Source organism: Bufo gargarizans, chromosome 8 (assembly GCF_014858855.1).
Source record: "Bufo gargarizans isolate SCDJY-AF-19 chromosome 8, ASM1485885v1, whole genome shotgun sequence".
Lineage (NCBI taxonomy): Eukaryota > Metazoa > Chordata > Amphibia > Anura > Bufonidae > Bufo > Bufo gargarizans.
Genome location: NC_058087.1, coordinates 75,370,380 through 75,385,765, shown reverse-complemented (window position 1 = coordinate 75,385,765; position 15,386 = coordinate 75,370,380). Strand labels below are relative to the sequence as shown.

General features: G+C 44.8%; 2 protein-coding genes across 4 annotated transcripts in view; both read right to left on the bottom strand.

Annotated features, from left to right (window-relative positions):
• FAM126B (family with sequence similarity 126 member B) overlaps positions 1 to 15,386 on the bottom strand; it is a 103,947-nt gene that overhangs the window by 85,733 nt on the left and 2,828 nt on the right. The gene's annotated exons all lie outside the window — the stretch shown is intronic.
• On the bottom strand, positions 670 to 2,321 carry LOC122945391 (protein ALP1-like). The gene is made up of 2 exons (XM_044304463.1): positions 1,649 to 2,321; positions 670 to 1,552 (listed from the first exon to the last, which is right to left on the bottom strand). Exons 1-2 carry the CDS (start codon positions 1,957 to 1,959, stop codon positions 670 to 672), a joined length of 1,194 nt encoding a protein of 397 aa, XP_044160398.1. The 5' UTR covers positions 1,960 to 2,321.

The window sequence follows — 15,386 nt, the reverse complement described above, 5'->3', positions numbered from 1 at the left end:
GTATTTATATTTTTGTTATAAGAAAAATTATTTTGTCTACACCTGTAGTGATCATGACTGCTAGAGTGTAATAAATAACTTGGTTTCAAAAAGCTGATTATTTAGCAGATTCTAGCTCTTATAACAGTGTGCCTCCAGGTATTGCAAAACTGCAAATCAAAGCATGCCTGCACAGCCAAAGGCTGTGCTGTCATGCTGGGAGTTGTAGTGTAGCAACAGCAGTAGGCACGCTGGTTGTGAAATACTGTTATAGCTGATTGGCAAATGAACATAGTTTTTTCATGAGCCAATCTTGTTCTCCACATGAGCCCTTGTGGAACTAACGATACTATTGGATCATCATCACCAACTGTAGAATACTACAGAGCCTAAATTATTTAATTTTTATAATTAGCAAAGATGATGCGGTATTATCGTCATTACCACAGGGGACAGGAAACTAACATAATGTTGTAGTCTTTGACCTGGGTTCAGAGGCAATTAGTGAACAGAGCCCAGTCGAAGACTTCAACCCATGAAATGGAACCACACCAAAAAAAGGTCATTTGGATAAAAACACTATGTCTTTATCCATAATGACTAGACCTCTTTAGGGAAAGAAAAAAAAAACATTACAATAGTAGTGTTAATTTTTATTTTTATTTTTACAATGATTAACCATAACAACATTTACAAAACATTATTTTGCCAGGGCACGCTACCTGCTTCGGAGACAAAATAATTGGCAAAACCGTCCCTCATTCTAGAAATTGCGACGGTAGATCGAGATGACACATTTTGCATCCTGGTCAGTGTACAATCTACATCTTGAGGGTCCAGACGCAGTGGTTCCTCAGATAATAGATAGTTATGTAACACCACACAAGCCTTAACAACATGATCAATAGTTTCTACTTTTAGGTTAATTGCCTTGTTTAGAACACGCCATTTTGCGACAAGTATCCCAAAGGCGCACTCCACCAGTCTTCTAGCTCTTGTGAGTCTATAATTGAAAATCCGTTTGGTGGAATTTAAATCACGGCTGGAGTATGGCTTTAAAAGATTTTCACACATTTGGAAGGCTTCGTCCCCTACCACAACAAATGGCATGGGAGGTCCATCTGTCCCTGGCAACGGTCTTGCAGGCGGTAATCCAAATTGTTTTGAATAGAGCCGGCGCCCCATAGCGGAGGTTTTGAATGCCATGGAGTCATTGGTCCGTCCGTATGCTCCGATATCCACAGCAACAAATCGATATTCAGCATCTGCAATTGCCATTAAAATTATTGAGAAATATTTTTTATAATTAAAATATTCTGATCCACTTTTTGAAGGCTTAACAATACGTATATGTTTTCCATCTACGGCTCCTAGACAATTTGGAAATTGGCAGGTTTGCATGAACTTGTCCGCTATTTGAATCCATCGTTCAGTTGTTGGATGCGGGATATAGTCTTCATGCATTGTCGCCCACAATGCACGGCAAGTATCCTTTACTATTTCACAGAGTGTGGAGATTCCAATACGATATTGGTAATGCAATGACGTTAGGGTTTCTCCAGTAGCAAGATACCTAAACACAAACAAAAAATTATATATATTTAAAAACATATATATATATACAAATATAAAAAAATATATAAAATGTTTTTTTTCGTATTTTTTTTACCTTATTGTCACCATTAACCTCTCTGATGGTGAAATGGGCCTTCTCATTCTGGTATCTTGCCTTTCGATGGTTGAAGAAATGCGCTGCAGTAGCTGGTCATAACTCTCAACCGTCATGCGCATATAATTGTAAAATTTTTCTGGATTTGCACGCAATTCCAAATAAAGTACTGAAAAAACACCTCTGGTCATCCTTCTGGAACTTATCGGGTGTATCCAATAACGACGTCTTCTTCTTTCAGTGTCTCGTCTCATCCATCTAGCTTTAAGAATTTGAAAACGCAGCCGGAGACGCAAGTGTGCAGGCAACATGATCCCAATAGGCTATGAATCTGAATTGAGGTGTACCAGGTTCTAATACTAAGTGGGAGGACTTTGTGAGGCACACCTACAATGACTAGAGGTGTACCTACAGTGGGACTACTGAGCCACACCTACAAATGACCATGAATAGTTTTTTTTTTTTGATTGGGAGGACATTTAGGAGGCACCTTTATTAGGCAAACGGATCCGCTGAGCGCATGCCTAAACGGATGCAGACGCAATAGACGGAGCCATTTTACGAGCGGATCCGTTCAATCGGATCCGCTCAAAGTATCACCGTTTGTAACCGTCTGTGAAATCCTTCAGACGGATCCGTTTAAGGCGGATCCGCCTGACGCTAGTGTGAAAGTAGCCTTAGTCTACCTTACTAAAGATGGCAACGCGCATGTGTTCGCTGGCGATCACTGCGAACTGACCATCACTGGTAATAATCACCCTACCAATCCCTTCAGGCTCCTGTTCTGTCCCTGTCCCCCCATATACTGTCATCCAGTGATGACGTGCCGACAAGGACACGTGACTGCTGCTGTCAATCACTAACAGATGTAGCGACAGGTCAACACCAATTAGCTCTCTGCTGCAGTTAAAGCACTTAAAAAGGTGTTATCCGACAGGACAAAATTTGTTGCTAAGGGCTTACAGTGGCTTAAAAAAATAAATAAAAAAATAATAATAATGAAAGAACTGATAGCCAACTCACCAATCCCTCACTGCTCCGTTTCAATGCCTATAGGGTCCCCGCTGGGCTGTTCTTCCTGGTGTTAATGCCAGGAGAGTTGCACTCAGCCAAATAGTACCTGCTGTGGCTGGCGATTGACCGAGCTGGCATTCCTGTGTGTAGTGACGGGACCAGGAAGGAGCCCAGCAAGAATCTGGTAAGCGTCAGAAAGGGAGGGGTGGGGGGGAATCAGTGAGGTAAGTCCGGATTCTTCAAAAAAAAATTAAACAACTCTGAGCCCTTTCCAAAAAAATTAGCATTTCATGTTTGCATATAGTGAGCAATGCATGACTGCTCAATTCCAATAGTAAAGCCTCATGCACACGGCCGTTGTTTGGGTCCACATCCGCTGTTCAATTCACTTCACTGGGGCCGCAAAAGATGCGGACAGCACTCCGTGTGCTGTCCGCATCCGTTGCTCCGTTCCGCGGCCCCACTAAATGCCTATTCTTGTCCGCAAGAATAGGCATTTATATCGACGGCCACCCGTTCCATGCCACAAATTGCAGAAGGCACACGGGCGGCTTTCATTTTTTGCGGATCCGCAAAAAAAAAAACGGAACGGTCGTGTGCATGAGGCCTAAAAGTACTATTAGGGGAATACTATAAAATAGCTAAATATCCAGCACATTGTAAAGGTAAAATTAGGAGAATGCTATAAAATAGCTCCAAACATCCATCACATTGTAAAAGGTAATATTAATGGGGTTGTCTGGTTCATAAAACCAATTTTCAAAAAACCCAATTAGAGAATTCTGAATTATTGGCCAGGAACACTTCTCACACAGGAACCAGACACATCATTGAATTGGCATTGCATTAATTAATGTGTAATGCTTCCTTTCACCTGTAAGGGCACTGCAGAGAAATAAAACACGTGCTGCTGATTCCTTCACAGATTCCAGCTGATCGCTGGAGGTCACACCGCCAAAACAAGTCGTGATCAGCTTACTATTGGGGGAACCCTGTCCAAAGTGGACAACATGTCTAATTGTTTCATGAACATATGAATGGGGTAACTTGTTCAGTGCATTAGAGGCAGAATGTTTCACTAGAAGGAAATATCTGCGTGTATATATGCTGAGTGTTTTCTCATCTTCTCTATTAGGTAAATTGAAGAATTGGCAAGATCTGCAGCATCATGGCTCAGTCAAATGCTGACTTAAAACTTCATTCACTCCTTGCTAAATACCAAGTACTACTATACTGAGCGTCCATACTGCTCACATTAATTTATTTGCCATGATTGCATCCCCACAGTAAGCAAAGTTGCAGAACATGGATGTCAACAAATTAAGCCACAGTATTCTACCCCTGCACTACACCACACAGTGGCAACTGGGATTAGGCACAACTGAAGTATAAAGCATGGAGGAAGAACAGAGCAAGGCCTCATGCACACAACTATATCTGTATTTTGAGGATCCGCTATTTGCAGACCGTAAACCAGATATAGTCATGTGCATGAGGCCTTGCTCTGTTCTTCCTCCCTGATATACACCACAGTTGTGCCTATTTACAGTTGGCACTGTGTGGTCTGTGTGCTGCCCAGATTTAATTTGCGGACCCACTGTTTTGAATGGGTCTGTGGTCCACATTTTGAGGACATTTTCTATCTTTTTGCAGACTGGACATACAGATGAGAAAAGCACACAATGATCTGTGTGCTTTCTGCATCTGTATGTCCTTTTCGCAAAAGGCTAGAACTTGTCCTATTCTCATCTGCAAAATGCGGTTGTAACAGGGACCACATCTGTATTTTGCGGATCCGCAATTTGCAGACCGTAATACGGATATGGTTGTGAGCATGGGAGAAGACTGGAGGCAGATAACAGACTGCCTCGAACTCCCAAGAGACAATGCAGTTAACTTTATATTTAAGTACAGATGCACCAAAAGACGCAAAGATAGCTGAAAGGCGCTACCTAAAAGCTACCGCCACATAATATTTACTTTTAGATATAACTCAGTCAAGGGCATGAAGGTGAATTTGACTAATGTAGACATTTTGCACTAGTCCTGTGGCACTGTCAGGACGCATATGCCATCTGTCGATTCATTTCACCCTTGGGAAACCCACTGAACAATGATATGCAAAGGCATCAAAGACAAAAAGGTTACCTGATAGTCTCCAATCTATACGAATTAGATAACAAAGACTGGTAACCTTTAACAATAAAGTGCTTTTCAATCCCAACTTACAGGTTCCCTACAGAAAAATCAGTCTGTTTTCTTATATAGCAGCAAGGACATACACAACCACCTTACCCCCTTCACTGAGGGCACTCAGACACAGTAAGGGGTATTCTCATCTGGACATTTATGGAATATCCTCGCTTAGGCTACTCGCACACCTGCGGTAAGGTATTTGGCAGAGGAACAGCCTGCTGGAGTTCACCATATCCAGCATTGCGGATAGAGCAGCGACGGCCGGACCCCACTGACTATAATGGCATCCAGCAGGGACTCACCCAGTTTATGGCATGAGCGCCGGGTTTCGGCTGCACAAAACTGGGGCATGCACCGTTTTTTGTCAGGCCGAAATAGAGCTGGATCCCATTTGTCGATGGATATCTCAATGCAGGTGTGAAACTAGCTTTACTGGACCGTTTTCTGAACTCCCTCAGAAGTGAATGGAAACAGCAGCGCACGCACAGCCACCTCCATTTGCAATAGCAGGATATGGATCCCATCCTTGGGATAGGAGAGAGACCCACACCCATCAGACATAACCACAAGGAGGTTTCCCAGGATTTTAATTCTGATGACCTATCCTCAGGAAAGGCCATCAAAATCAGATTGAAGGTTTGCAAGTCCAAAAACTAGGCTTAAGCAAATCATGCTTTGGATAATAGATCCAAAGTCGATTCGTTCAAAAACTTTGTGTTTTTGTATTTAAAATAGGAATCCGAAGTAGGCTTTGGTATTGGCTGGTATCTCGGTACCAAAGCCCACTTCGGATTCCTATTTTAAAGCATTTTCTTAAATACGCAGATCTGAATACAGTAGTAATTCACCGAAGCCTCGTGTGACTTCAGGCGAGACGAAGTTTTGCTCCATGGAGCCAATACATTTTAGAGCTCTAAGGAAACAGCGTCAAGCACAACGTTTTTGAACAAATCGACTTTGGATCTTTGATCTGAAGCTCGATTTGCTCAAGTCTATCAACAACCTGCACCCGTACCCATCAGCTGTTTCAGAGGAGTTCCAGGGCCTGAAGTCAGCACCGGAACTACACAACCCCATCCAGTGTTGAGGACACCGCCGATTACTGCAGAGATGCTTCTATTCCGTTCAATGCTGCATCGGCTATGTCCTCTACACAGTGGATGGGGTCGTGTAGTTCTGTTGCAGGCTACCAGTACCGGAGCTCCTCCGAAGCAGCCGATTATCCGACCCCTGCCAATGAAATACTGACGTCTGTCCTTTGGATAGGCCATCAATACAACCCCTTTAAAGGCTATGTCGCCCCATTGCAACCATTTGATTGATTGCTCCAATGCATCAACATGAAACAACTTTGCAAACTGTTTTTCATTAAAATTTTACAGGATAAAAGCATCAGGGGCCAAGACCCTAACACAAGGACTGAGGTGCCTGTATATTGTGTCTATAGTCAGGTCATGGTGCTGGAGAGAATTATATTTCTCAAGGTCCGTTCTGCCTTATTAAACAATCACTGCATAGCTCTCAAGAAAGCCCCAGTAGTCTAGATGTCTGCATAAAGAACATAAAGCACAAGTGTCCTGCATAAAAAAGCATCAGCCAGGGATTCCTCGCCAAACCCATCATGAAGACAGAAAACGATCCATAGTCTTTCAGGGCCATGAACACACTGCAGAGATGTGGCCAGGGTCCAAGCAACCTTTCCTGACTTTGTGGCTTCATTTATCAGCCTGCTGTGATGCCACCTCCTACCACAAACGACTAAAATCTAAAAGGTGCCGACTGCTGATAACATTGCACTGAGGTCTTGTAACATTTAATGTCAAGAAACTATAATGTGCAGCTATATACACAGTATATATAAGATTTTGACAAAACACAAAATCCATTACTTTCATGACCTCAGAAATGATTGTGTAGCCAAATGACATACAATCAACTACAGAGGTCAATCGGTATGATTATTCAAGTCCAATTACTTAAAGGGAACCTGTCACCTGGATTTTGGGTATAGAGCTGAGGACATGGGTTGCTAGATGGCCGCTAGCACATCCGCAATACCCAGTCCCCATAGCTCTGTGTGCTTTTCTTGTGTAAAAACACCGATTTGATACATATGCAAATTTACCTGAGATGAGTCCTGTCCCTGACTCATCTCACGTACAGGACTCATCTCAGGGTAATTTGCATATGTATCAAATCGTTTTTTTTTTACACAATAAAAGCACACAGAGCTATGGGGACTGGGTATTGCGGATGTGCTAGCAGCCATCTTGCAACCCACGTCCTCAGCTCTATACACAAAATCCCGGTGACAGGTTCCCTTTAAAAAAGAAAAATGCTAAAAAAAAGAATAATTAAAAAAGCCCCAATATACACTCACCTAAAGAATTATTAGGAACACCTGTTCTATTTCTTATTAATGCGATTATCTAGTCAACCAATCACATGGCAGTTACTTCAATGCATGTAGGGTTGTGGTCCTGGTCAAGACAATCTCCTGAACTCCAAACTGAATGTCAGAATGGGAAAGAAAGGTGGGCTACAACAGCAGAAGACCCCACCGGGTACCACTCATCTCCACTACAAATAGGAAAAAGAGGCTACAATTTGCACAAGCTCACCAAAATTGGACTGTTGAAGACTGGAAAAATGTTGCCTGGTCTGATGAGTCTCGATTTCTGTTGAGACATTCAAATGGTAGAGTCCGAATTTGGCGTAAACAGAATGAGAACATGTATCCATCATGCCTTGTTACCACTGTGCAGGCTGGTGGTGGTGTAATGGTGTGGGGGATGTTTTCTGGGCACACTTTAGGCCCCTTAGTGCCAATTTGCCATAGTTTAAATGCCACGGGCTACCTGAGCATTGTTTCTGACCATGTCCATCCCTTCATGACCACCATGTACCCATCCTCTGATGGCTACTTCCAGCAGGATAATGCACCATGTCACAAAGCTTGAATCATTTCAAATTGGTTTCTTGAACATGACAATGAGTTCACTGTACTAAAATGGCCCCCACAGTCACCAGATCTCAACCCAATAGAGCATCTTTGGGATGTGGTGGAACGGGAGCTTCGTGCCCTGGATGTGCATCCCTCAAATCTCCATCAACTGCAAGATGCTAACATATCAATATGGGCCAACATTTCTAAAGAATGCTATCAGCACCTTGTTGGATCAATGCCACGTAGAATTAAAGGGATTCTGTCACCTCCCCTAAGCCAAAAAACGATTTTAAAGCAGCCATGCAGCACAGCTTACCTGGATTAGGCTGTGCTCTTTTATCTTGAAATCCATCCAGCAGTTACTGCAAAAAACGACTTTGATTGATATGTAAATGTTTCCTGAAGGTGCCCAGAGGGGCCTTTTGTTCTTCTTAGAGAGCCCAGTACCGCCCCTCTTACAGTGCCCAGCCCGCCTTCCTTGTACTGTCTAACCGCCGCCTCCAGCCTGCCACAGCCTCTCCTCCCCCTCCCTCACGCCGAACGAAGTCTCGCACAGGCGCAGCCCTCAGTGGGTACTGCGCCTGTGCGAGACTTCGTTCGGCGTGAGGGAGGGGGAGGAGAGGGAGGAGAGGCTGTGGCAGGCTGGAGGAGGCGGTTAGACAGTGCAAGGAAGGCGGGCTGGGCACTGTAAGAGGGGCGGTACTGGGCTCTCTAAGAAGAACAAAAGGCCCCTCTGGGCACCGTCAGGAAACATTTACATATCAATCAAAGTCGTTTTTTGCAGTAACTGCTGGACGGATTTCAAGATAAAAGAGCACAGCCTAATCCAGGTAAGCTGTGCTGCATGGCTGCTTTAAAATCGTTTTTTGGCTTAGGGGAGGTGACAGAATCCCTTTAAGGCAGTTCTGAAGGCAAAAGGGGGTCCAACACCGTATTAGTATGGCGTTCCTAATAATTCTTTAGGTGAGTGTAGTCAAACATGATACAAGGCCAATGTAATGGATTTGTTGTGGATTTTCAGTACAGATTCCTCAACGCAAGTCCACAATAATGTACAGTACAATTGAATGGGATGCTGAAAACCCAATTCACATGTAGCAGATATTTTTCAACTGTAGATACCAGGACATGCAGCAAATTTTCTGTGGAGATAAATATTAGCAAATTTGCAAATTTTGTAAAATGCAATGTCCACTCTAAACTGGGCTTCAGTACACAGGTACGGTACTGATCTGTCACATACAAAAGTATTCACCTCCCCTTTCCCTTGACTTTTTCGTATTTTGGTGCCTCACAACCTGGAATTAACATTGATTGTTTGAGGATTTGCACCATTTAATTTACAGAACAGACCCACAACTTTGAATATTTTAATTTTTTGGATAAGTCTCTATGAGTTGCCACATCTGACCACTGGGATTTTTGCCCATTCCTCCTTGCAAAACTGCTCCAGCTCCTTCAAGTTGGATGGTTTGCACTTGTGAACAGCAATCTTTAAAGGGGTTCTGCACTTTCATTTCACTGATGATCTATCCTCTGGATAGATCATCAGCTTCTGATCGGCGGGGGTCCAACACACGGGACCCCCGCCGATCAGCTGTTTGAGAAGGCAGCTGCGCTCCAGGAGCGCCGCTGCCTTCTCACTGTTTACCGCCGGGCCGCCCGCCCACTGACGTCACGACTTGTATCAACTAGAGTGGGCGCGGCTAAACTCCATTCAAGTGAACAGAGCTTAGCCGCGCCCACTCTAGTTGATACAAGTCGTGACGTCAGAGGGCGGGCGGCCCGGCGGTAAACAGTGAGAAGGCAGCGGCGCTCCTGGAGCGCCGCTGCCTTCTCAAACAGCTGATCGGCGGGGGTCCCGGGTGTCGGACCCCCGCCGATCAGAAGCTGATGATCTATCCAGAGGATAGATCATCAGTGAAATGAAAGTGCAGAACCCCTTTAAGTCTGACCACAGATTTTCTATTGGATTGAGATGTGGGCTGTGACTAGGCCATTCCAACACATTTACATGTTTCCCCTTAAACCACTCAAGTGTTGCTTTAGCCGTGTGTTTGGGGGCATTGTTCGGCTGGAAGGAGAACCTCCATCCTAGCCTCAAATCATGCACAGAGTGGTACAGGTTTTGCTGAAGAATATCCCTGTATTTAGCACCATCTTTCCCTCAACTCTGACCAGTTTCCCAGTCCCGGCTGCTGAAAAACCTCCCCACTGCTTGATGCTGCCACCATCATGTTTCACTGTGGGGATGGTGTTCTTTGGGTGATGTGACTTAAGGCTGTAATGTAACAAAACACGAAAAAAAAAAAAAGTCAAGAGGGTGAATACTTTTGCAAGGCACTGTATGGGTATCTTTTTGTCCGTTTATTAAAGCTGCAGACACTTAAAGGTTTTTTCTGGTATATTAATACTGATGGCCAATGGGGGTCCAACACACCGCACCCCTACCCCATCCACTACACAATGGAAGGATTGGTGTATCTCTGGGGCCAAAGCAACTGCAGAACAGCGGATCAGCAGGGGTGCAGGGTGTCCCGGGCCCCGGGCTATCAGATTCTGGTGGCCTATCCTATATAAAATCTATTTGTTCAATGGACAAACACATTTTTGGAACTGATGGAGATAGCCCAGGGCTAGACTATGCTTTCCTTCAGCAGTCTCAAAGGAGCTGCATGTCTGATCGTCGGTCTATTCACTTCAACACTTCATTCTTGTGATTGTGGGGGTCCCAGCAGATAGTGGAGATGTTCTTCTAGTGGGACAACCCCTTTAAATCACATACTAAAATATTCTGAAGGGCCGCAGAGAAAAGCAGGGGATATGGATGTATTTTATCAAGACTCTTAGAAATGAGTTCCAGCACATGGTTTTACAATATCTGAGCAGAAAGTCCCAGAAACAGTCCTTTCGGTCAGAATACATTTACAGACTTTGTGCATCATGGAAAATGAATAAAAATGTCTGCTTTCTATGTACTTCACCTAAACATGCACGGAGGGAAATCAAAGGAAAAACTCAAAGTGCAGCTGAGCAGTGAAGAGTTTGAGAAAGCAAACTGCAGCACCCTGGAAATATACCGTCACATTTGTATACCATGGGTGGATCTCCAAACATGCCATCCTGCCTTAAACAAACCGATTAATTGAAGGTTCCTGAGCTCTGGCAGTGGTTCCCCGGTCAGTCGCTAGCAGCAGGCATGTCACAAGGAACCAGTCATACAGCTCGCTCATACATTACTGCAGGCGGCGGATACCTGGGGCGACAAACACCAGGGCAGCTGACATTTAGAACTGCATCCATCAGCATCTGTCACGAAGGGATCATCTTCAAGGCCTCGCATCTAGCAACCAGACACAATACAGGTGACAGAATGAGCTGTCACTATGTTATTACACGACGGGCACGGTGACAAAGCTGCCATCGAACAGAAGACTCCCTGTCTGAACCCTTATCACTGAAAAATCTAAATTCAAAGCACAACTTTAAAATTAAATTATCAGAAGAATAAAGTTAAGTGTGGCAAAAAGAGACCAAATTATTACATCATAGAAGTTTCTAATCGCAAGAAAATCATGGAAAATAAATGGCACCAAGACCAAAGACAGTCACGAGGTTGGGGAATAATAGCTCTCCCTAATGTCGCAACAACAACACCCTAAGTGGTCAACTAATCTCCCTGAAAAGGGCTGCCCCTGGTATACCCTAGAAAACGAGAGGAACACCTGTATGATCCCAATAAGCAGGGAGCAGACTACACCTGGATGTGCAGTAGTGGGGTCCAGGAATATCAGTATCCACTGACACAGTGATACCAGACATCACATTACTCCACAATCCAGACTGCAGCTAGAAACATACATTCCACCATTGACATCACAAAGAATAAACATTGTTGGCATCACACAAATTCTGCCCCTGCCGTCCCAAACACTTCTCCAGTATGGGGTATCTCAGAGGACAATACTACAGAATACACTAGAGACCAATCTACCACAAGGGTAGTACACATATCAGTATGGTACTCACAGACTGCGCTGGAGGGGATGCTGATGGTTCATTATAGATTCCCGAATCCTAGGATCACCTCACCGGTGTCCACATCAGTGCAAGAACACCACCATCATCCACCAGAACACCTCCAATATGGCCCGACCACCAGGTACCGACTCCACACATAAGGGGAGACTGCTATGAGCTTTTTATGCACATTTCCAGGAACCACGTCTATGATATCTCAAATATTTAGGATCCATAGATGAATAGCTCAGGCTACTTTCACATCTGCGTTTTCCCTTTCCGCTATTGGGATCAGTCATAGGATCTCAATAGCGGAAGAAAACGCTTTCGTTTTGTACCCATTCATTATCAATGGGGACAGAACTGAACTGAACGAAACGGAATGTATCAGAATGCATTCCGTTCCGTTTGGTTGCGTCCCCATCACGGACAGAATAACGCTGCAAGCAGCGTTTTTCTGTCCGTGATGTGGTTCAGAGCAAGACAGATCCGTCCTGACACACAATGTAAGTCATTGGGGACGGATCTATCTTCTCTGACACAATAGAAAAATGATCCGTCCCCTACTGACTTTCAATGGAGTTCGTGACGGATCCGTCATGAACTTTAGAAATAATACAACCGGATCCGTTCATGAAGGATGCAGACGATTGTATTATCATAACGGAAGCATTTTTGCTGATCCATGACGGATCCAGCAAAAACGCTAGTGTGAAAGTAGCCTTAGCTGGAGCTCCTCGGCATCTATAGTGACAACTCTAGGGGAATGCGCAGCTCCAATTTACACTTCAGTGCACCAGCTGTACCTAGGTACTGTAGGCAGGTGTGTGTCCTGGCAGGCTGATAATACCACTTCACGCGGCTATGTAGCTCCAAGTTGGTCCGCATAACTGGAAGACTGGTCCCAGAGTCTGTACACAGGAATAGCAGAGGCGTGGTGGTGGTGGTGGTGGGGTAATAATCATCTCCAATGCTTTCTATGTACAATTCACACCAAAATAAAAAGGAACAGTATTACACAGAAAATCACTTACTGCGCTGTCCAGTCAGGAGTTAGAAAGAATAATCTAATCTACAGGGGATGATTGCTACTGCTCATTTCCCTCAGCATTGTACTCTGTGACTACAGGACAGCTACACTGCCTACAAGGAGTCAGAGGTAGTCTGAGACACGCCCCCGTGCCGTCTCATCATTGGTTCAGGATGCTGCTCTCTCCTTCCTCCGATTGGCTGCTGCTAATGAACACAAGAGGACAGCACATGGGCAGAATGATTAGAAACAAAACCACCAGTGAGAAAAAGCCAATAATCAGGAAACTATCAGACATATAAAAAGGAGAACGAGCCTCAGTAAAGGGGACCTGGAGGGTTGGATGGGAGGAAGGGACGCAGTCTCATACACTCTCAGCCTCTGCTTTCATTTACACCGACTGCCCCCTGGGGAATTTACCAGCGAAACGCATTGGCGCGATATTAAGAACTACTGAGGGCAACATGGTCAGGAGAGGGTATAAAGCTCTGACTCAGGGGTCACCCTTTTCAGGGCAGGAGCTCAGTTTCCCTCCGGTGTATTCACAGTGTCCCTCTAAGCATTAGGATAAAGTGTCAAGCACTTGTTCTCTGCTGGGGTTTCAGTTGGACACGTCTAGGCCCAGGATAGTTTTACACATAAAGAAAAAACTCATCTGCTTTCTGCGCTGAGGGTTCGTTCAGTGCAACTTCTGTTCCCTGGCCTTACATGCACCACTGCAGCCATTCACTGACCTTATCGGTAATATGTCCCCAAGCAGCAGGCGAATCCCCAGGGGGTCCCCGAGTCCCTGCACTACATATAGATAGGCAGCACACATCTTCTAGAGGCTTGCTGCTGTGTAGCTGATAGTATCTGCATGTATCTGTAGTGGGCCCCCAGGGTGAATCTTACTGGTGGGCCCTAGGCACCCCAGTCTGACACTGCCAAGCCGCATGTCACTGCTGGTTCTGCAAACAAATCCGCAATGCTAGAAATCTTATATATTAAACTGGTGAATACCTCAAACATGCTGCCCTCCCCCCAATAACAAATGGTTCAAACCTGACAACTCACTTTTTCAGTGGAAACTGTTGAACATTCTGGGAGTTCACAGCATCTGCTGAAAAATAACAGACGCGGTTTACGTAGTGTACTAGGAAAAGTCACTTATTTCCCGCAGTCTCCGGTAATGGACGTCACTGTCTGCACTAGAATATAGTTTTCCTGGGGTCTACCTGCACAGAGGCACGCTCCATGACTTGGCAGTAACCCTGGAAGTAAAATATAAAAGACACCCCCGTATCTGTGATCAATGGGGTGCAACAACTCTGGCCCCACCATCACAAGTTCCCCAAATGAAAGGAGTGCTGGTTGAACATGGGCATTGTTCCCCCATTCATTCTCTACAGGACTGCTGAAGATAGCAGAGTACAGTGCCCCCATAGAGAATGAATGGAATGGCAGTCATGAAGATGCTTGACCGCTGTCCCATTCATTCAGGGAAGCTCCATTCTAGTGATCAGTGGGGCCCAGAGTTCAGACCCCCACTGATCAGATTTTATCCCTTTTATCCTGTGGATAATCGATAAATCTGTTATATTCTTTAAGTTCAAGCTAAATCAGAACTTCAGCCTGATAGACCGGTAACATCCGGTGTTAGCGGAGCCTCTGCAGGCAGTTTGAGTTAACCCTTCCCCTCATGTTCCTCAATCAGTTTTTTTCCGTACAGTTAGGGCTCATGCACACGACTGTTTGTTTGAGTCCGCATCCAAGCCACATTTTTTGCAGCTTGGAGGCAGACCCATTCAGTTCAATGGGGCCACAAAAAATGCGGACAGCACTCCACACCCGTACGTCCATTCCGTGGTCCCGCAAAAAAAATACAGAACATTTATATTCTTGTCCATATCACGGACAAGGATAGGACTGGTCTATTGAGAGTCAGAGATTCCATTCCATAAAATGAAGATGCACGCGGCCGCCATACGTGTTTTGCGGTGCGCAAATTGTGGATCTGAAAAACATGGATACCAGCCGTGTGCATTCCGCGGAACGGAAGGTCTGGCCCTCCACAGACCAGTCCTACCCTTGTCTGAGATACGTATAACAATAGGACATGTTGACATTTTTTTGCGGGACCACAGAACGGAGGTTTGAATATTGACAGCAAACGGGAGTGCTGTCTGCATCATTTGCAGCCCCACTGAAGTGAACGGGTCCGCATCTGAGCTGAAAAAAATGCAGCTCAGATGTGGACCCAAACAAAGTTCATGTGCATGAGGCCTTAGGCTTATAAAGTAGATCTTTAATCCATGTGGGCTGGAGTTCCGTTTTAGGACACGTAGCATTCAGAAGATAGTTTCACATGTAGAAAACAACTTGGCCTTGTTCATACTTTAGCGAATCACAGGCATGTGCTGTCCATGTTCTTCACTGACTGCACACAAACCCATTGACTTTTAAAGGGGTTATCCAAAGTCTAACACATGCCCCACATATAGATTATACTTACCGCGCTGCCCAACACCCGCGTTGCTCCTGATCCCCAA

Coding starts and splice junctions, on each gene's coding strand:
- LOC122945391 (XM_044304463.1), bottom strand. CDS start 1,959: ATGTTGCCTGCACACTTGCGTCTCCGGCTGCGTTTTCAAATTCTTAAA. Junction 1,553..1,648: donor AGGTTAATGGTGACAATAAG/GTAAAAAAAATA, acceptor GTTTGTGTTTAG/GTATCTTGCTACTGGAGAAA.